General features: G+C 46.3%; 1 protein-coding gene across 1 annotated transcript in view; it reads left to right on the forward strand.

The window, feature by feature from the left end:
• Window positions 1-1,122: 1,122 nt before the first annotated feature.
• LOC144114459 (zinc finger Y-chromosomal protein-like) overlaps window positions 1,123-21,496 on the forward strand; it is a 44,075-nt gene continuing 23,701 nt past the window's right edge. The window contains exons 1-4 of the mRNA XM_077648246.1: window positions 1,123-1,278; window positions 2,757-3,003; window positions 8,597-8,762; window positions 10,538-10,829. Coding sequence (XP_077504372.1) covers window positions 1,123-1,278; window positions 2,757-3,003; window positions 8,597-8,762; window positions 10,538-10,829 — 861 coding nt within the window. The remainder of the gene's footprint in view (window positions 1,279-2,756; window positions 3,004-8,596; window positions 8,763-10,537; window positions 10,830-21,496) is intronic.

Genomic DNA, 21,496 nt, shown 5'->3' on the forward strand with positions numbered 1-21,496 from the left:
GTACCCACCCCCTTCCTCCCAACCTATCATGGATGGAGGAGGTCTCTCTGAAGAGGCTGCCCATCGGAGTGGCCCTTACGACCGCAGTTCGGCACAAGTGGCAAAGTGAGAAGATTCCTGCGCCGGAAAAATGCCCTCACTGCGATACACCCACTTCTGACACCACTGTCCACCACCTTTTGTGGACATGCCCAGGAACTCTGCTGGTGGGCGCTCGCGTTCTTCAAGAGGCAGGTCTGTCCTCAAACAATGACTCCGATTTCCACTTGAGGATAACGAAAAACATTTCAGCCCGAAGATTATGTGACTTTTTATACATAACCGGACTTCATGCCTTTCTGTAACGTCTTAACGTATTAACGTTCGTTAATGACATCACGTTTCGTGCCGTGCGGCACATTTAGCGTCCCAAATAGAACCTCGTTATAACGAAGTTGAAGGTGCCCGGTGGTTTACTTGTTATAACGATTGTTTTGCTATAGACATTGTTGATCGAACTTACAACGGGAATCGTCTTTATTTTGTTATATCCGTTATTTCGTTATAAGCAGTTTCGCTGTAAGGAGGTTCGACTGCATTTGATTGCTTTTTCGGGACATGAATGATGCAAATCCGATTAATCGTTAAAAAAATAGAAAACGTCGAGTATATTACAAAAATACGGCGATACCTGCTTGAACGCGATACTCAGTCCAAAAATGCATCATGTCATGTGCGTGCCAAATCATCCGCCAACTCATAGGGCCCGCTCATTTATGTGTTACATATTACATATTAACTACGCCGTATACACGGTTTCGAGCATTTTTGGAGGGCACAAGCTTCAGCCGGTTCTATCTGTACTACACTTCACAAACGCCAACATCACTCTTCTGGCGCGCTGCACGAGTCAACCCATTTTCTCGCGCACTTTTTCTTGGGGGGGCTACAGGTCACTTAATCGCAAACACGTGCCGGGATGACGACCGTGAATACGGCGCGAAACGCTCAATCCTAGCGCTAAAAGCCAGCGCAGAAAATGTGATGTGTGTGTATGCGAAGGCCCAGTATGCAGTACAGCGGCTGGTGAACACGGCTGAATAATATACGCAGGTGAAACCGGAAGACGCCAGTCTCGTCGGTATGAGCAAGTTCGAGTTCCTGACCTCGGGCAAGTCCACAGTCAAGGGTGTACCGGAGGGAGTGTTCACATTGAAGGCGCTTCCCAAGGGACGTCACTTCGGCCCCTATCACGGAGTCAAGGTGGACGGCATCGAAAATGGCGGCCGCACTTGGCCGGTAAGTTTGCCCGGCCAATGCGTAGAACACTCAGACTCAGGTTGTAAATGCTCTTATAGACAAAGATCGAAACAGCTGGGCTGTAATTGCGCTACGCTGCTCGCGTTATTACTCTCTCCCATACTTTCAAGTGCATTCGAGGTGAGTTTTTTCGTTGCGATATTTTATGCTGGTATAGGTTCCATTATTTTGTGAGAGGGAAAGATTGCAGTGGATTATTACAGTTGCAAACTGCATATCGAGGATTCAGTGAACATGCGCGCTTTCCAACGCCATTGCATAATACTGTACGGCTGCACTGACAGGCCGCGTTATTATGATGTTAGAGGGAAACAGAAAAAAATGTTTAGCGATAATTCACCTATGGTTGTATGTGCCTCGCCATTTCGCCAAAGTTCTTTGGCACGCAAAACATGAGACAAAACCATGGGACATCGCAGAGTCACGAGATCCATTATTAGGGGCCTTTTTATTTTCCTACAAGAGTCTCACTCACAGGTCAAGCTCGAAGATTTAGCATAAGCTGAAGGCTAAGCTAAAGCGTTAAGTCTTACTCACAGGTCTAGCTCGAAGATCTAGCATAAGCTGAAGGCTAAGCTAAAGGGTTAAAAACAAAATATTTATTCGTTACGGAATATAATCACTCTTCAAATGAACTCCATTATCTTGGACAAGCTGAATTCAGTAGCATTCATGCACACATAAGGAAGCTGGTTAGTTTATATCGCTGACACTGGCACTACGCGCGCCGCAGTGTTTGGAAGCCCGGGCTGTCCTTTTTGTTCCGCAAAATAAATTGTCAGCAGACCAAAATACCTTGTTGCATGGCGCTCATTGGCCTCAGAAGCCTATGCGCTATAAAAAAATTTACCATCACCATCATCATCAAAATATGTGCTATATATTTAGTTACATATTTTCAAAAACGATGCTGCCCTGCTTCTATTCCCCTACGCGTTGCTGCGAGCGATCGCGTCCGAGACTGTGCACGCCCACCGCAAGGAGGCACTCGAAATCTCCAGAGTTCGATGCTGCTCCGTTGACTGGTAGCGGGAGCCCGCAAGCAGCCAATGCGGATGCGAAATCACCCTGACGGCGCCAAATGGCGCCAGGTATCCGGCAGGCTACGCGCGTGCCTGTAGCATCCGGGCAAATCAACGCGTGCTCGCAGGAGGTGGGCGAGCTTCTGCTACTTCGGTAACCGTAACAGGGCACACGGTACGCTGACGGTGTCTAGATGGCCACAGAAACCGTCCGTGTAACAGCGCTCAGTGGCCTTGGACTGGAGAGACTGGTCGGTTTGAGGGCCTTCGAAATGCCCATGTGACAGAGGTGCCAGATAAAAACGCGAAATACTGGATCGTTTCCGGACACATAATATTTACGCCACGTTTTTTTTGCGTCCGTTGTTTCAAATAAGTACGGTAGCAAAAATTTTGACTTGAGCGTTTAGACGGTTGAACCGTTGCGTTGCGCAGGTGTGCCGATGTGCAGAGTTCTTCGTGGTAGACGGCCGCCAACAAGAGCGCTACCACTGGATGAACAAAGTGAACTACTCGCCCAGCAAGCGCAGACAAAACCTCGTGGCCTTGCTCTTCAACGGAGACATCTACTACCGCACAATAAGGAACATCGGCCCCGGCGAAGAACTGCTCGTTGGATATTCGGTTTCGTTCGCCGAAAGTTTGCTGGGGAACCCAAGAGGACGAGGGGCGTTGAAAGAAGGTGAGCAGAAGCTTATCCTGCACTCCTTAGCTGGTAGATTATAATCGGTTGATAGCGTATACAAGCTACGAACTCGCCTGAATGATGATGATGATGATCATCATCATCATCAGCCTGACTACGCCCACTGCTGGGAAAAGGCCTCTACCATGTCTCTCCAATTATCCCTATCCTTTGCCAGCTGCGCTTGCCCTATGCCTGCAAACGTCTTCATCTCACCCGCCCACATAACCTTCTGCAGTCCACTGCTGCGCTTGCCTTCTCTTGGAACCCACTTTATTACCCTTAAGGACCGGCAGTTATCTCGCCGTCACATTACATTCCGTGCCCAAGCCCATTTCTTCCTCTTGAGTTCGACTAGGATGTCATTAACGCGTGTTTGCTTCCTCACCAACTCTGCCTGCTTTCGGACTCAACGTTACACCTATCATTTTTCTTTCCATGGCTCTCTGCATTGTCTTTAACTTAAGCGAAATCCTTTTCGTTAGCCCCCACGTTTCTGTCCCGTAGGTGAGTACCGCTAAGATACAGCTGTTGTGCACTTTTCTCTTCAGGGATATTAGTGAACTGCCATTCACGATATGAGAGAACCTGGCGTATGTGCTCCACTCCATTCATATCCTTCTAGTTATCCCATTCATATCCTTCTAGTTATTTCCCTCTCATCATCCGGATCAGCTGTCACAACCTGTCGTATGTGGACGTATTCTTTTACCACTTCCAGCACCTTGCTGGCAGTTGTTAACTGCTGTTCTCCTGCTAGGCTGTTTAAGCCTGTCCAACTCATTGAACATGATTCGCAGTTCACCTCCGGATTGACTCAGCAAGGCAAGGTTATCAGCGAATCGCAGATTATTTAGGTATTATACATGAACTCTTATCCCGAACAGTTCCCAATTCCTGCCTTGGAATAACTCCTGCAAACAGGCGGGGAATAGCTTTGGCGAGATTGTGTCTCCTTGCCTGGCGCCCTTCCTTATTGCAATTTTCTTGCTGGCTTTATGGAGGACTATGGTAGCTATGCTGTTCCTCTTTTCAATGTGTCTGTCTACGTTGATGCGTCCCAAAATTCACGCTGGCCCAAAGATGGATTCATACCAACTGTCCCAGTGGAATGCCATTTTGCTATATATAGTTTCCAGTATGTTGATAAAAGGCTCTTTTACGCCCGTATTCTGCAATGCATGTATGACTGCTGAGATTTCCACTGAGTCAAACCCTTTCTCGTATTCAATGAAGGCTATATATAGGGGTTTGTTGTTTTCTGCGCATTTTTCTTTCACCTGATTGATAGTGTGAATATGATCTGTTGTGGAGTATTCTTTAGGAAAGTCTGCCTGATCATTTGGTTGATTGAAGTCTAATGTCCCTGGCTCTATTAGCGATTACCTTACTAAATATTTTGCACGCAATGGAGAGTAAGCTTATCGGTCTGTAATTTTTCAAGTCCTTAGCGTCTCCTTTCTTATTAATTAAACCTCCGATTTTGATGCATGTGTACCGATGCAAAGCTGGTCGATAGCGCTTCTAGAAAAGCACTGCCTTTTTATATCCAATGTTTATATTCCCAATTGACAGATCAGTGCGGGTCAGTACCATCGCGCTGCCTTTGTATCGCGAATAGGCAGAATATTTAATAAATCAAATCAAATCCATTTCTGCCTTGAAAAGGTAAAGGCAGTGGAAGCGCTGAAAAGCCGCACCCCATTCGCTTGGCAGCGACTTGAGAGCAAGGCTTTTAAAACAAAGGGAATTGGTCAACATCTTAACAGGTATGCAATAATGAAACTAGAAAGTAAAGTGAAACAGCATTACAAAATATTGAATCGACATTCACACTCGATAAACACAGATCAGTACCAAAGAAGAAGAATAATCATATGCTACATGCCAGCATACATAGCACCGAAAGATTTTTTTGGCGAACTAAAGAGGTGAAAATTTTTATATGCGTGTGTATTTAACAGGGAAGGCAGAATCGATTGCAGGCGTTATCTACCTGAATTTATTCGAGGAGTCGACACTATGCAAGTCTCCACATAACTTGTCGTTTAGCTGGCATCTCGGGCATGGAATTTAGCAAGGTTACGTATGCAGTTTACATTCTTATGTGTTTCAAGTCTAAACGGAATACTTAGGCGATATTTGTACAAGTTGTGAATTTTTACCACGCCACTTTGTAGAAAGAGGTCCGCGCTTGACGAGTCCCAGGGGACATTGTAAATAAGACGAAGGAACTGTTTCTGTAGAATATAAATACGCTGAAGACAGCTATCCGCGGCTGTTCCCCACACGAAGTGTTAGTAGTTTAAATTGGAGTAGAAAATGAAATTATAGAGGAGTAGCTTTATTTTTCTTGCAATAACATATCTCAGCCGACTTATGACTGCGGTTTGTTGAGCCAGCTTCGTTGCTATACGGCCCACGTGGTGACCCCAAGTCATGTTGGAAGAAAAATCTACTGCTAGACATTTAAATTTTTCAACGAAATCTATGCACCGCGACCTTAGCTAAATCTCGACGGAGGAAGGAAGCACTTTATTTTTGGGACAAAAATAACAGCTTGGTGTTTTCTTATAATTAATACGCGTACATTTAGATTCAGACCATTCTTGTAATTCAATCATGGTGTCATTGCATTCCCGAACAAGGAGATCAAGAACATTTCCAGTAAAAAAATGCTTGTGTCATCAGCGCAGATCAGAAATTTATCAGTGGAGTTAATGTTAGATATCATTTAGATACACATTAAAGAGTACTAGTCCCAATATACTGCCTCGTGGGACACCAGAAGTAATACGTTTTGGTTCAGATTTCATTTTGTCTATGCGTACAGCATGTTTTCTGTGCGATTGATATGATTTCAGCAGCATCTGGGTCTGTCCTCGAAAACCATAACAGACCAAGTGTTTTAGGAGTATTCAGTAGTTCACTCGAAGAAATGCCTTCGAAAAGTCTACGAAGACACGAATAACGAAAACGTTCTTTTCAAATTTAGTTAGTATATATTCCTTTTGCTCGCAAAGCGCTCATTTCTTTGATTCATTTTTACAAAATCTAAATTGATTTGATGACAAAAGGATATGCTTGTAAATGAATTCAGACAACCTTGCATGTAGGACTTTTTGTAGAGCCTTCGAAAAGATAGAGAGTATAGATACTGGTCTATAATTTCCTAATTAGTTGCGGTCATCTTTCTTATACAGAACCGTTACTTAAGCTATTTGCATTTTGTCAGAAAATATACCGGTAGTAAAAGATAAATTAAATATATTCACCAGAACAGGGCCAATAACTGCTACAGCATGCTTCAGAGGCCTGACTTGAATGCCATCAATGCCACAGGCACTGCGGTTATTAAGGTTCTGTAAGACTCATATAACGTCTCCTGCCGTAAACGGGTTCAAAAATATTGTATTATTATTGTAGGAACCAATGTAGCTATTGGAATCATGTGATGGGTTGGTATGCGAAAGGGTTGTAAAAAAGTTGTTAAAGGCATCTCCTAGGTCTACTGCAGATATATCTTTAGCATCAAGCCTTAATATCTGTGGGGCTGGGTGCGGTTGCTCGAGCCTTAGTAAACAATTTAATGTTGACCACAGCAAATCGTGGCGACCATTTTTAACTTAGAGAAATGTCGCGTAGGGTTCTGTGCGTGCCAGATGTAGCTTTTTTGTTAACCTATTCCTGTATTTTTTAAACTTCCTTGAGTCATTGGCTCAATGTGTGTTTAAAAAGATCCCATAGGGCTTTTCTTTCAGTATAATTTCACGGTGTAACTCAGATGTTATCCAGGGTTTGCGAGTTTTACGGTTTTTATCTACGCAGTTTTAATGGGCAGCATGAATGGTATAGTTGCGTAACTACTTGGAGAAACTTATTGTAAGCCTCATTTACGTCACTGTTATTGTCATTGCTATTCTATTTAACTTCAGCCAGTGAACAATGAAATAAATTGAGCGTAGCATTAGTTATATATTGATACATAGCTTTTTCCTTTAGATACTTTACCTGTCCAGTCCTATACATACACAAAAACACTGGAAGATGGTCACTGAGTGCACATGATATTACACCTGAGTCAGCTATTAGTTTTAAGGAGTTCGTAATGACCAGACCGAGAAGAGGCTCGGTTTGCCAAGACAGTGTTAAAGTCTTTAACCAATGAATTGTCCCTTAACATATCAATATTTAAATCCCCTCCAGCTATTAGAATGTATTTTCCGTCTGCTTTAAACGAAAAAAAGCAGTCGTACAATTCCAAAAACTTAACCACATTTCCCTTCAAGGGACGATAAAGAACCGAAAACACAAACCTGTAGGCACAGAGAGATAGGACCTCAAAATCATCAGTAAGTAGACTGTCAGAGTCCAGCTTGTCGCATTCAATGTCATTAGACACCAATAAGGCTACTTCACTACCATGTAGACCAGATCGGTTCAAGTAACAAGTTGTATAGTTGGTCATCCTGAAAATGTCAATCATTTGTGCTCCATGTTTCACTGAGCATGATCAGAGAGAAAAGAAACGAAAATTCACCAAAGAATTCCACTAAATACGTTGCCTTGCTTTTTACAGAGCGTCCAATCAACAGCTTTAAGCGATATCAGCAAAACAAACGAAGCAGTGCGGTTCAGGTCGCTGGGCAGATAATAACATATGTGCTGCATTTTGGTTATGTTTCAAGAAGAAAACAAAAAGATAAGATCAAAAATGCTATAACTGATCCAAGTCACTCTTTGCCCTCACATGAATGGTGCTCATTCCCTCACATTTCCTGTCGAAAACCTTTCCGTTGACTTACCTTTATCTTTGGCGCAGTCGTTCGTTCCTTGAAGTACTTGTCTGTTGCGGCGTGTTAAGTGCTCTTGCAAGAAAATGGGTGGAACGCTTTCCTCGCCGATTTTATTATTCTTATTCCAGTTTTCTCTTATTGCTTGCCTCGTGAAACACACAATGATGCCCGGCACCTTATCACGTTTACATGGGAGTCGATGAACGTGTGCAATTTCCTGTTCTGTCAAGTGAGACACTCGAAGTTTATCAGCAATGTTATTTAATATGGATGTCAGGTCCTCATCCTGTGCCCCTTTTATTCCATCCACATCTAAGTTCATCTGCCTGCTCCTGAATCCGAGGTCATGCACGTCATTTTCCAGCTGTGCTTAGGCTACCTGTTTCAGGCCATCTTTTTCTTGAAACTCAGTCATCCTCTTTTAAGGTCTTTAATGTCAGACTCTTGATTGTAGAGCTGTTCCTCAAATTCACCGAACTTCGTAGATATGAAGTTAGGACTCTCTCTCATGCTCTAAATGTTTCCTGCCAGGGCCATCAGCCGTTCTAGTTTATGATTAATTGATATGAGTGCGAGTTTAATATCTGTATATTCAGGTTAATGATATACTATTTTATTACTATCTTAACGACACTACCATGCACAGAATTGGTACCAAGGAACTGATGCGAAAAAGTACTACTGCTGGCCTTTTCCTCTCTGCCACGGTACACATTAAGAACACTGAATTCTCGGGGCAGTTCTTCACTTTACATGTGCTCATTCGCTCCTCCTACTGCTTTGTTCTTTTTCAGAGGACGGCGATATCGTTCCCTTGAACAGCCTCTTCCTCGCCTGTGAGAAGCGCGGTGACCTCTTCTCTACTCAGTACAACTTGGAAATGCATACCCGGCGGAAACACTGGAATAGAACGCACGGAATCCACCGCTGCACGTACTGCACCTACACGAGCAGTCGGAAGTAGGTCTTAAATCGTTTTATGGCGCCGTTCCTTGCTTGACGTTGTTGTGGCTAGTTAAATGGAGCGATGTCCTTTCTGATGACGAGCCACCTTTTCAAACCGTAATTACTTTAAAGAAGGACAAATCGTGAAGTCGCCATACAAATACACAATGATTGCTAGAATGCCATAATTTTCGGACAGAGCACAACGCAGTCATCAGCATCACTAGTAGCAGTAGCGCACTCGAAAGTGTCCCTGTGGGCTTGTTGTGCGCGCTTTGTGTTCATTTTCTATCAAGAAACACTGCCCGCCTTTTTCCACCAAGCTAACAATTGCAGTCCAAACGAGCCGGGCGGTCACACTGAATGCATTCGTTGTATCCGAAGTTCGTAGTAAGCGAACTCCTAATATTACACCCAAATTATAAAGTCAGAAAAACAATTGATATATTTTAAAAAAAGTGAGTTTGTGAGTTATGTGCGTCTGATACTTGAAAGCGCATTCTCAGCTGTCCACGGTGGTCATGTGCTCCCCGCCGAGAACCTTACCGCCAACAATCTGCTTTAGGGATGCGACATAACTAATTAAGGTTGAAGCGTTCAAGGCAGTTGGCAATAGGTACGCCTCCTCCTCGTGGTCATCATAATGTTCGCGGCAGTCTGGGAGTGCTCGTACTTTACCTGCAATGCTTCATCAGTTCGTGGCTCAGTGATATCGGCGTTAACGAAGTCACCCGTGCCGGCCAGCTCGGCAATAACGACGCGTTGCCACAAACACCTCGTTCGTCACCGTCGTCTGCCAGACCTTGGTCCATGCGGCGGTGACGCTAGCGCAAGTACGGCCGCAGTCGTTCGTTATGTCTGAGACGCGGTGCCATTCCTTTTATACACGTTTTTACGGTAGTGCCACCATCATTCGTAATAAGCGAGTGTTCGTTGTAACCGCGGCCGTTATATGCTGCCTCCGCTGTATAGAAATTTGTACTTTGAAGCCGCTCTTGCGGGGTCAGAATGGAGTGAATCCCCCGTGTGCGAAACGGCCCTGCTGGTGCTTTTTGCAGCGGCCTCTCACGAGGAGTGGTGCAAGTGTCCGAGCCGCCCACGCAATCTGGTCGCCTCGTGCCCAGCCCATCATAAGCGCTGGCCTTTATTGGACGCTAAAGAATTGAGTGCGACAGTGCGCGTGTGAGTTTCGGTACTTGCAGAGCTGAACTGAGCAGTGGTGCCTCAGACACTCCTCAATAAGCCTGATTGGCACTACTGCTGAGTCGATCACATTCCAACTGAAGTACGTGTCTGCCGAGGTTCCCTTAGGGAGGACATAGGAACGAAACGTCGACAGGAGACGTTCGCACATGCGGAAGAGCTGCGTCAGAAACAGGCAAAGACGCGCCTGACACGAGCGGCTGTGATATAGATTGAAGGTGTGAACGTCACTGGCAAAATCTTAACCTTGGAAGAGATGTGCACATATAACTAGACACCTTTAGCCTACTGTGTACCTTGTAACCGTTACCGAATCACCGGGAGCCCACCCACCGCCGGTGAGCACGCGCTGATTAGTCCTGATGCTGCATGCGCACGCGCAGCTGCCGGGTACCTTGTGCCATCTGGCACCGTCAGGGCGATATGCGAATGTGCATTGGCTGCGCGGGTTCTCGGTACTCCGGTACGGAACCGGTAACGGTGACACGGTACATGATTTGCTAAATGTGCATAATAACGGAGGCATCAGGAGCAGAAATTCTTAGTCGTGTCGTAATTTTCCTTATCCGTACCCTTCATGTACGCAGGTTTAATATCATCAGGCACGAGCGTACCCACGTTGGCAGGCGAGAGTCCTTGTGCCCTTTGTGTCATAAGAGATTCTCCCATCTGAAGAATCTCAAGGTTCACATGAAGATCCACAGTGAGGAGAAGCCCTACGAGTGCGGCCAGTGTGGCAAGAGGTTCAGGCAACGCGTCCATGCAAGGAGGCACGAGCAGGTCATACACTCCCGCCGGTACCAGCTGCACTGCCCGCGGTGCGGCGCTGGTGCCGAGGACGTCACCAAGCTCAAGCGCCACACATGCAACCCACTAAAGGTAAAGAAGGATTGAAGCGGGGCCGAGGACGGCCACGCTTAAGGGCAGACGGAAGTGCGCCAAAGGTACGACCGAGGAACACAACGGAGGGTAAGCCGCTGGAAGGAGGAGTGAAGCAGGGCCGAGGTGGACCACGTAAAGCAGAAGCGCAAGATGCGCCAACGTCGAGACCGCAGAAGCCTACGGGACTTGCACTACCGCAGCAAGGATTGAAGCCACGTCGAGGCCGACCACGTACAGAGGTAGCGCATGATGCGTCAACGGTGTAGGGAGATGCAGCGTTTTCTACTGAATAAATAACCTTTTTTGTCCCATACACTTTTCGTCTCCTTACCTCAAATGCAAAGCAAGAAGTCAAACATTGATGCAGAAGACGAAGCCGTAGACAAGGCCCCTGAATGTGATTACACCCGATGACAGGCTGTCTTGACAATGAAGGGAAGGTTATATGTGGAGTCTGCCAGGGACTCCGGAACCTGTTTTTGATTCGTGTGGTTGGGGGGGGGGGGGGAGGACATCGAGCATATTTTGCTATTTATTTAATGCTCGTTTACATAATTATTATTGTGTTTATTTTTCAATGTGCAAAGGTTGATGCATTGTCACAAAGCGGTGACGACAATCGAGCAGTCAGGAAGACAACGAAAAGGCTTCCAAAAGAGACTGCTGAAGCAGCTAACTCGCACCCACTAAGAACTGAATGCCTAGACGGCGGCGATACCTACAAGCTTGCTCGGCGGTCATCGAATTGAATACTTGCAGTTCTTGGCCGCGGTCAATTTAAAGGAGGCAGGGAACCTTTGAGATAAACAACCAAAAGCATGTCCAACAATCTCGAAAAATGTGAAAGCATTTGCACCTGGCCACGATTAATAGAGATATGTCTGGTCGCATCTGGCGTCACAAAGCATAATGTTAAAGCCGCAAGCCGGCAGCGTTGAGTGCCGAAGAAAAAACAGTGGAAAGATTCACGGCAATATAAAATGAAGTGGAATGGGACGCTTTATAGACGGGAAGCATCATGCACGAGGTGTGATCAGTTGCATTAAATGTTTGTGCGTAATTTGTATAAATTATGCTAATCATGATCATGTACACGGGACATACAGTCAACTTCTGTTGGGACATGACTAATTTAGGTTAGTCTTATACAAAATCTTAACAACTGGCTATGAAACCAAATATCTCAGCCCCACTGTGCTTTGCATGAAAAGAGTCCAAGAACTGAAGTGACTCAATTGTCAGAATTCTGATCCAAGTGCGAGAAACTGGAAAAAGGAGGAGGGGGAGGGCGTTGCCCTTTCCAGAAAAGTGTTGGAGGGGGGTTTGAGTGGCCCTCTTTCCACCCCTGTTCAGAGGTCCCTAGAGCCTCCGTAAGTTTGTCACGCGGTCAAATAATTCGGTCATTGGAGGGTGCGCCTTGCCGCCTGGCCCGTTTGTGCGCTTTTATGCTCGATAGCTACAGACAGTTGATGGGGCAGCTGGCGTCATCTACCGAAGCATCTTGACACGATACCTGCCTAGCGAATACCGGTAAGAAGTACCGGTAAGATGCAGCTGTTGTACACTTCTCTGATTGTTAAGGCGATCACGAAAGCGATGACCAGGACATAGCAACTTTTCGGGCCAGCTTCAAATGGGGGCTATAGAAACTGGGTGTTCGCACTCCGCGGCCACGTCGCTTTTGGAAGTGCTCAGCAGCCACAGGCGTTTTTGTTCCTGACGTAGGGCCGAGCCGAGCCTATGCAAAGCCGAGACCGAATTTGAATTTGTTTGCTAAGTGGCCCGCTATCACGTGCTTACGCCTGTCGAAGTAAGAACTAATCACTTTGAGACCTCTGTCCAACCATCCACCGACGTTGCCCCGGTAACCGATGGCAAGCCGTATTAATGCGGCTTTGTCTTGGACCCCTCTCCTTTTTGCTCTTGTAAACTTGAGAGCTTCGCGGAGAAAAATAACCAATGTTTACACACTCGCGTCCAATGACTACAACTGGCTCATGGCCTGCTCAATATTGAATGTCAGTCAAATCCAGCAAGCCATGCGCCAGCTGGAAGCCACTGGAGGCGGGTGTCGCAACTGCTTAATTTTCACAGCGAATCTTTGCCGCTTGCTTGAGTGCATAGGCGCTGCAAAAGGCAACAACCACGCAAGGTGAACGTCTACGTAACCATAAAAAGTTTTATTCCATGAAGCATACATCATTGTTGTACACTCCTTTTATTCATACAGGTAATGAACTCATAATGGCAATAAATTTTCAGTTGAGTTGAGTTGAGGTGTTGAATGCTACAGGTGGGGTTAGCCTTGCTTTATCTGCCGGCATTTGCTCCCCCGCAGCGTCCCTTCTATAATAACAATACCGCATCTACCCCGCTATGCGCACAGTCTTTTATAATAGCACACATTCTCTCCCGCACTCACCATCTATGCACAGAATCAATCCACATAGTCCACATCACAGTCCACTCCAGAAGTCATCATCTATGCACATATTCAGTCACAGTAGAACATAGTCCATTGTAGTGCCATAATCCATACACACATTCACTCACAGTATAAAGTAGTCCACTCCGGAAGACACCATCTACGCACACATTCAATCACAGTAGGCCATAGTTCATAACTCAACTAAACTCAAATCAATAATTTTCACTCCATAATTTCATTTACTCTGCACAACTTCAAAGTGCGATTTTTCACACTGAACAATAATGATTCGGCTTTCGTTGAACATGAACATAGAATGCCAGAGAGAACAAGGTGAAGGCGCAGGCACGCGAGAACGCGCCAACCTAGTTTATATCTTGTCTGCAGCAGAATACTGGGAGCAATTATGTTATATATACTGAGAAAGCCAGTAAAACCACCAAAAGGCATCTGCAGAGATGCTTCACACATTGCACATTGTTGTAGCAAGGTGGCAATGCTCTTGGGCAAATGGAAAACAGCAGGTAAGGTGACATATTAGTGCCCACATGTTCAATTTCCAATGCTTCTGAAAACTTCCGAGTCAACAGCTCTGTGCAGCTTCTGAGTGGAGGCGAAGATTACCATTAATCGTTTTCTTTTGCTGCGTCACTGATCTTTTAAACTAGTTTACTGTCCGCTCTTTGCCAACACCTGCCATGCCACAGGATAACTAAACAGCATAAATCTCAAGAAATTTTAGAAACCTGTAATCGTGCTGCTTGCCAGGGATTGCGTGATGGTAACCCCCACTATTCTACACATTCTTTGGCAAGCCCCTGTGGTGCTAACAAAGCTATGGTTCCTTAGCCGCATTCTTTTTCAAAAATAGCGAAATGGCCCCAACGTGCGGAATTACTCCCTTGTTTCCTTCATGTGTTTGTTATTGAAGGTCTGCCCTATTTGCTTCACTAAGATTACGAGCACCTTTCCCGCTGTGAAAAAAAGTAGCAGTATGGACATACGTAGCCTCTTGCGGAATCTGACCATTGAGTCGCCTTCTGTGAGTTAAACATAAAAATTAGAGGAACAGCAAATGGAGTTTAGTGCCCCGAAGCTGCATTGGGGCTTTGTGTCATGGGGCAGGGGAGGAGTTCGGATTAGTTTGGATAAACTGCGGTTCTGCATGTCGGCTGTTTACGCTGCAGCAATGGACGGCTCCAGGTTCCATTAGACTATTTCTGGGTATTTAACGTACAAAATGACTTGAACAATACGCGAGTGCTTATGTATTTCACCGCCAAGAAGGCGCTTGGAATCAACTCCAAGACGTCCAGTGATCACCTTCTCCACCTAGGAATGCATAACACGCTGGAATAACTATTCGAAGCTAACCAAACAACCCAAATAATGCGGTCATCAGCGACCAAAGCTGGTATACGAGACTTCGTGGATCATGATCATACCACTGCCACCAACTGAAGACAGAGAGGACATTCCCAAAGACTGGAGTGATAAACTACTTGTTAAATCAATAACAAAAAAACACGCATCCCGAGAACAATCATTTAGGAGAGAAGTTAGAGCTGGAGCCATAGAGAAGTATTACGGCAGCAAAAATGGCACGTATTATGTAGACACGGCGAGCCCTACGCAAGAGGACATCTGCACCGTTGCGGTCTTACGCGAGGGAATGGACTCTCGGTGAAAAGTAGTGAAGTTGCGTTAGCCGAGGAAGTGGCGATAGCACTGGCAGCCACTCATTCCGACTCCACGCACATAATTTCAGATTCTCAACACGCCTGTCGAAATTATATAACGGCAAGAATAGATCCGCTTTCCAGCTAAATTTTAGCAAATGCGCAACACAGCTCAATGCAGAGAACAAAACAATTGGTATGGGTGCCCGGACTCCAGTGAATATAAGGGAATGAGGCTGCTCACAGAGCCGCCCGAGTCCCTCTGCCCCGGAGTACCACTGAATTCCCAGACTGTGCCTGTACCAAATCCGCTTACCACATATGCGTACAATACCGCATATCTGCGACTCAGTAGGCAGAGGTTCCCAGAGCATGCCAAGGGCCGGGATAGAACTGAAGAACACCTCAGAAGGCTGCAAACGGAGTCGTTTCTAAGCCCTGTGATTATAAAACACAGAGATAGAACTTTTTTGAGGTACTGTAAATTCTGTGAGATGTGGGCAGACGCATCTGATATGCTATGGGCCTGCCAGAAAAATCCGCAAATAAAGAGACTAAATCAGCAAACGAGAGAGGGCTGGGAGGCGGCCTTGTCCAGCTGCTGGGACCTGGAGTCCTAGAGTTGTGTGGTTCAAAGAGCGCTGGCAGCGGCTATCGCCAATGGTGTCCCGGAATGAGGAGTATACCACCCAGGGAAGGGCGCGGTGAAACCGTCCACTCTCCTCTAAAACCCGCCCCAGTGTATCCAATAAAGTTTTACCACCACCACTGCCGCCATCAAAATGGGGCTGCAACAGCCAGGATTTGATCTCGCGACCGTGGGTTCGGTGGCCAAAGGCTTCGAGCTTCTGCAGCAGGTAAACGGGGAAACGTGCGAGAGGCAAATGGGGAAAACAGCATTTTACTCCCCGAAACGGCTTGCTAGCATACGCAAGGTAGCAAATGTTAGATACACGACATAGAGCTCTGTAAGCAACAGAACTGTTGATTTGTTAGATGTCCTCAAGGGGTTCTCGTGTAGTCCCTTTAATCTGAGCCGTGGTGCATTTGGGCGAACTAACAGGTGTTTTTAACAGAGACTAAAAAGAGCACCTGCGCCACATTCATTACATGCAGGCCTCCGTTTTAGAATCTGCGGCTGTAACAAAAGGTTTTGGAAAAAGAAAACATTTTGCGCACACGCGGGCAACAAAGCTTACAAATTGTTCAGGAATTAGAGAAAAAACGGATACACTCCAATTCGAGAATTTACATCACTTTTCTGTTGACAGAGGGATTGTCTCACCTAGTCGAAACGATATGAAATATGTAAACGTACAAGGTCATTTCGGTTTTCATGGCGTCAGTGGCTTCCTTTCTGCAGACTTGGTTAGCTATTGCTTTTATGGAGGAAAAACGCTAAGGCGCCCGTGTGCCGTGCGAGGTCAGTGCACGTTGAAGATCCCAAGGTGGTCGAAATTATTCCAGAGCCTCCGCTCGAAATTATTCCAGAGCACCTCTTTCTTCCTTTCATCTTTCACTCCCTCCTTTATCCCTTCCCTTACGGCGCGGTTCAGGTGTCCAACGATATATGAGACAGATTATGTGCCATTTCCTTTCCCCCAAAACCAGTCATTATTATTATTATTCGAAAGCAAAGAGAGGTGTATAACTGGCGCCCTGGGACAGTGGACACCTCAGTCACGCCTTAAGAGGGTTCACCAGTGCCAGTGTCCATAGAAAATACATGGGAACTTTCAGAAGCTGTAGCGTGTCTAAAAATGGCTCGATTTTCATGACGTCTGTTGTCAGCGTTTTCTTTTTTAATTAATAGAGGAAATGTTGTAGACAGATATTATTTTTCAAGTTTCATTTTTTTTACAAATCAGAGGTATATATCCAGAAAAATTGCACCTTTAGATATGTCGGTCCTACATGTTATCTCGTGAAAAAACTATGCCAAATATCAAAACTTGTCCTCATCATTTCCTCCCTTTTTCTTTTTTGATTGTCAAGCTGCAATTTTCATTCATACCGAGCGTGGTATTTGCGTTTTACAGGCTCTGAAAGATGTGTATGCATTTTCTGCGGGTATTTGAAATTCGCGCCAAATTTAACTAGCGCAACGTGGCTCCACCTGGCGTCACAATATTTTGTCGCTACCACACTCTACCACCAGCCTCTTGGCTGTCTGTGTTCGTTCGCGAGGTTTTTACTCAGAACTCGGACCGACCTCAGCTCTTTCTTTCCTTTTTGCTTTCTTGGGCTGTATTCGGAAAGGATTTCTGCGGTTCCCTTTTGCTCGAGCGCTTGGTGCGGAAAGAACGTGGAATGCAAAGCCACACCCAAAAGCGCTCCCTCCCCCTTTCCCTTCCCGACAGCCTCAGAATAAAACATTGTTAGTGCCAAAACACAGGAAGGGGGCGCCCTAATCAGGACTGTGTGGGAGAACAGCATTGTTCCTTGCCCAGCGCAAGGCCGCAGTGATCCAGGTGTCGATACAAGTCAAGAATGAAGCTGCAAATATTCCTCATAGGAGGGCCTTGAGCCAATAGCGGCGCTTACATGAACCCACACGCCCGGTTGTTTGAAAACTGGTACTGGTACGCGCTCCGAGCCTGGAGTCGACGGGTCGGGTCCAGTGAATTCCGCCGCAAGGTGCAGGTGACTCAACTCACCCTGAACCGATGTGCTTGTAAACGTTGTTGGTTCGAAAAGTAGGGTTATTTAGAGGGAAGGGGATAAATGCAAACTTGATTTCCCCGTGCGCCGTCGCACCTCCGATACAGCGATGGCGTGCCTCAATCTTGGAGGCTGCTATGCTTGCTCGACGCTTGGTGTCGCTACAGCTGAACCGGTCTCGAATCGCTAAACTCGAGTTCATGTAAACACGCAGTGGTTGAGTTGGATTGACCATGTTCAACCCGACCCCCGAATTGACCCGACGTTGTCCGGTTGGTGTAAACGGGGCTAATAGCGTAGACTGATTGTCATGACGTAGCAATTAACCTCTTTTCACTGAGGCACTTGCCAATCACCCGCGATTTTACGCTATACTCGCGGACAACTATATATGCCGGTGCAACAGCCCACATCAAGGGGAGAAAGGACCGTCTCCTTCCTTTTCCTGCTCAGCCCCTGCTGCACTGCAACTGCGACTTCATGAGAACCGGTCGAAGCCAACGTTCCGCTTTGGCTTCAAGCTAGTTAAACCAGAATGTGTCGAATCGGCATCGAAACATCGGTTCTCTAACTGATCTTTGGTCGAGCGTCGCTCTTTTTCCCCAATTCTCCTCGCGACCAAGGCATACCTCTGCCAGAATGTTCGCGTTATCAATGCAGGTGCTGTTCACTGTACGCGGGTAAGCATGGGTGCACCTTATCTGCAGAACGGAGCTCGCGGATCTCCCAGCCCCCTAGCCAGAATAGACATCTGTGCTGTAAGTAACGTGATTCAAACGTTCATGGCATGGCTGGCAAAATCATCGAGTTTTGCTTCTGAACCGGTTTCGCATGTGTCAAGCGTTCCCCAACCGTCTTTATTCTCCCAATTAGATACGCCTCGGTATATGCGCCACAGCTAGTCGCACCTCGTGCACTACGCTTCCAAACGTCGCACATTTCAATCAGAAAAACTCTCGGAAGGGACGCTATATAAATACATATACAAAATATATAATACATAAAAGCATATAATATATAAAATATATAAAAGAACATAAGAAAGCAGAGCTCATAGTGAGTGTTTTTCGGAAACCATAGTAGGTGTGGAATTTTCGCTCTCAAGCCCCTGACGTTATGATAATTCATATGCGCTGCCATTTTTGTGTCCAGAAAGATCACACGCGGTTGGCGAGGCTGCAGTGGCCATCTTCTATTAAATTGTAATTTTTATTATTTTAACAATAAACAACAACTAGCAAGCAACTTTGTCCAGAACAGTTGGTAGTCGCTTGTGCAATGACGAAATTTGCATTGAAAGTCACCACGAATAGCAACAGGACGATCTCAGTGCTTTTGCAAACCCCACATCTCACTCTTTTACCAAAGCACGATTTGTTCCATGGTGAAATTATAAGCAGTGAAGGAGGCATGAAACGAAGTATTTCAACAGAAGTTGAGTTACTGAAGTGAATATCGGCCATAAATTTAATGAAGAATTCGGCGACGCCGATAGCAACAAACGTGCTCGGTGGTCATCGAAGAGGAACCTTCAAGATAAGGCGCTAAAAGCAACTACAACAACCCAGAATAATGTCGAAATAGTTGCGCCTGGCTGCATTCCTTCTAGATAATGCCGATGGAACCTCGCATAACAAAGTGGTACTCCCGCGCGCCAACTGTTTTGAACTCGAACAAACGAGTAGTACAACAGTTTCGCGGCATTTCTTTTTGTCAAAAAAGCATCGGCCGGACGCTTAAACAAAAGTAAGGTCACCAGCAGCAAAGACAATGCAAAATAAACACTGGCAGCGTAAACAAAGAGAGCGCAAAAAGCTTTTGACAGAGGCCGCGTCGTCGAATCGGCGTGCACACTCGTGCACGGTCACCAGGCTTGCATTGCGTGTGGCGACGGAAGAATACGCGGAATACGGAATAGCCGGCCAAAGTGTGAAGGGGAGGTGTTCCCAAGGTGTGTAAAAAGATGACTCACACTTATCGGTTCTGGTTAGGCTAAACGAACACTGCTTCTAACTACAGGCTGTATACCCCACCCTATCATTGTAGATGTATTTTCGCAGAAAAGATGCGAGGGAGCTTAGGGGGACCCAAACCGGGAAACGTACTTTTCCTTGTGGCAGCTGAGTGCTGGGTTACTGGAAAAAAGGTACATTATGTGACCACCACCCCTTGAGACGGGTTATTCTTTTGTGCTTCCGTCTCCCTGCTTTGGAGGATATACACAGAAAGTTCTCGGCCCTACTTTTTGTTCGCGGAAGAACGAATACTTTCATGTCGCCGTTGAATTTAAACACCTGTAGCGGTAATAGAAGTTCCCTGCTTTCTTTGGTACTGCAGTGCTGCCATCTATCGACAGAAAAAGTTCAAATCGGATTTGCCTCCTAGCTGGTCAGCCCTCTTAACCTACGCATTCACAACGTTGTAGCAGAAACGCGGCACTGAAGCTGTATACTTTCGGCGTCCATTGTGTTGACTGGCGTTGGCGTTGACAGCGTTCCGGTGATTTTGAGGAAAGGAATGCGCATAACTTCCTCCCTGTGGCAGTGGACGCCTCAATTGCGATTTGAGGTTCATGGCGGTGGGGAGAGATGTAGACTGCATGCATTAGCGCTTACGACGTTGGCGCAGACGCACGGCACTGTAGCAATAGGTCGCAGCGTTCATTAGGTGGCTAACCTCTCGCGATCAGCCATTAACAGCCACCTGCCAGGGTGGCAGGGTGGGCGCGCTGCCAATCCAGTGTCCGGAACGCACTCAACGTTAGACAACAAGCCGCGTGTATAGTTGGGCGATACACCACAGCTTTCGCTATCTAACCTGGGACCAGATTACGCAACTGTCAACTAGGAAGATTGTCAAAAACTTGTCACAAAGGTATCAAACCTCGGTCCTATAGGTCGGTCGTGGCCGGCGGCAATTTTGCTTTTTTTGCGTCATGGGTGGCTGCAGATTACGTCACAGATGTGGCAGAAGTGGTGACGTTGCACACCTAATTATGCAGCCGCTATTTCACAGTTTTTTGTCACAGTTCCGAGGCCGTCAGTTTGACCGTTGCCTTAGTGACAGAAAATGGCGGCGGTGTACGCGGCAATACGACTGAGGCGGCTGCGCTGGCGCGAGCAACGGGGAAGGAGGGCGCACGAAGAAGCGTTTGACTTGCCGGAAGAGCTGTTTCGACGGCTTTTTCGGTTGGAGAAGCAGACTGTGGAGTGGCTTTGCGACAAACTCGCCGATGAACTGGGAGGTTTGCGTGCGAGCGCGCTGTCGGTGCGGCGGCAGGTGCTGCGTGCATCGAGGTTATTTGCCATGGGCGGCTTTCAGCCTGCCATTGGTAGCGAGGCGCACGTCGGCATCGAACAACCGACGGTGAGCAAATAAATGCGTGTGGCAGGTATTGCAGGCAATCTGCTAAATTAGCGCGCAGAAGGTTTCGGTTCCCGCGGTCACCTCTGTGCCAAAGATATATAAATAAAATGCGCTTATGCTGTTAAATTACTTTATTTTTAACAACAAATCGCACTTCGTGGTCTTCTTCTGTTTCACAAGGGAAAAGAACAGACTACCACACATCACCTAATGGAAAACCTCCCCTTTTGGCATTTTTGTCATCAATCGAAAGATGCGAAAAACACAGACTTCAACAAGTTGTCTTCGTCAATATCGTACCAAGCGTTTCTTTTAAGTTCGCTCGGTAGACACGTAGCCTTCACTGCATTTGTTCAAATTTTTCGGCACTATTTGGTAAACCGCACAGTAGCGTGATTTCATACGCCGCGTAACAAACAATAACACGGCGTGGAATCGGCTGCATTAGTTCAAAGCGGCTTGACGTTTTACCGCCGTCAGCGAATCCCCGCGGCAGCGAAAGTTACCCACCAGCCAATTTATTAGCACAG

This window comes from Amblyomma americanum, chromosome 1, assembly GCF_052857255.1.
Source record: "Amblyomma americanum isolate KBUSLIRL-KWMA chromosome 1, ASM5285725v1, whole genome shotgun sequence".
In the NCBI taxonomy this organism is placed as follows: Eukaryota; Metazoa; Arthropoda; class Arachnida; order Ixodida; family Ixodidae; genus Amblyomma; species Amblyomma americanum.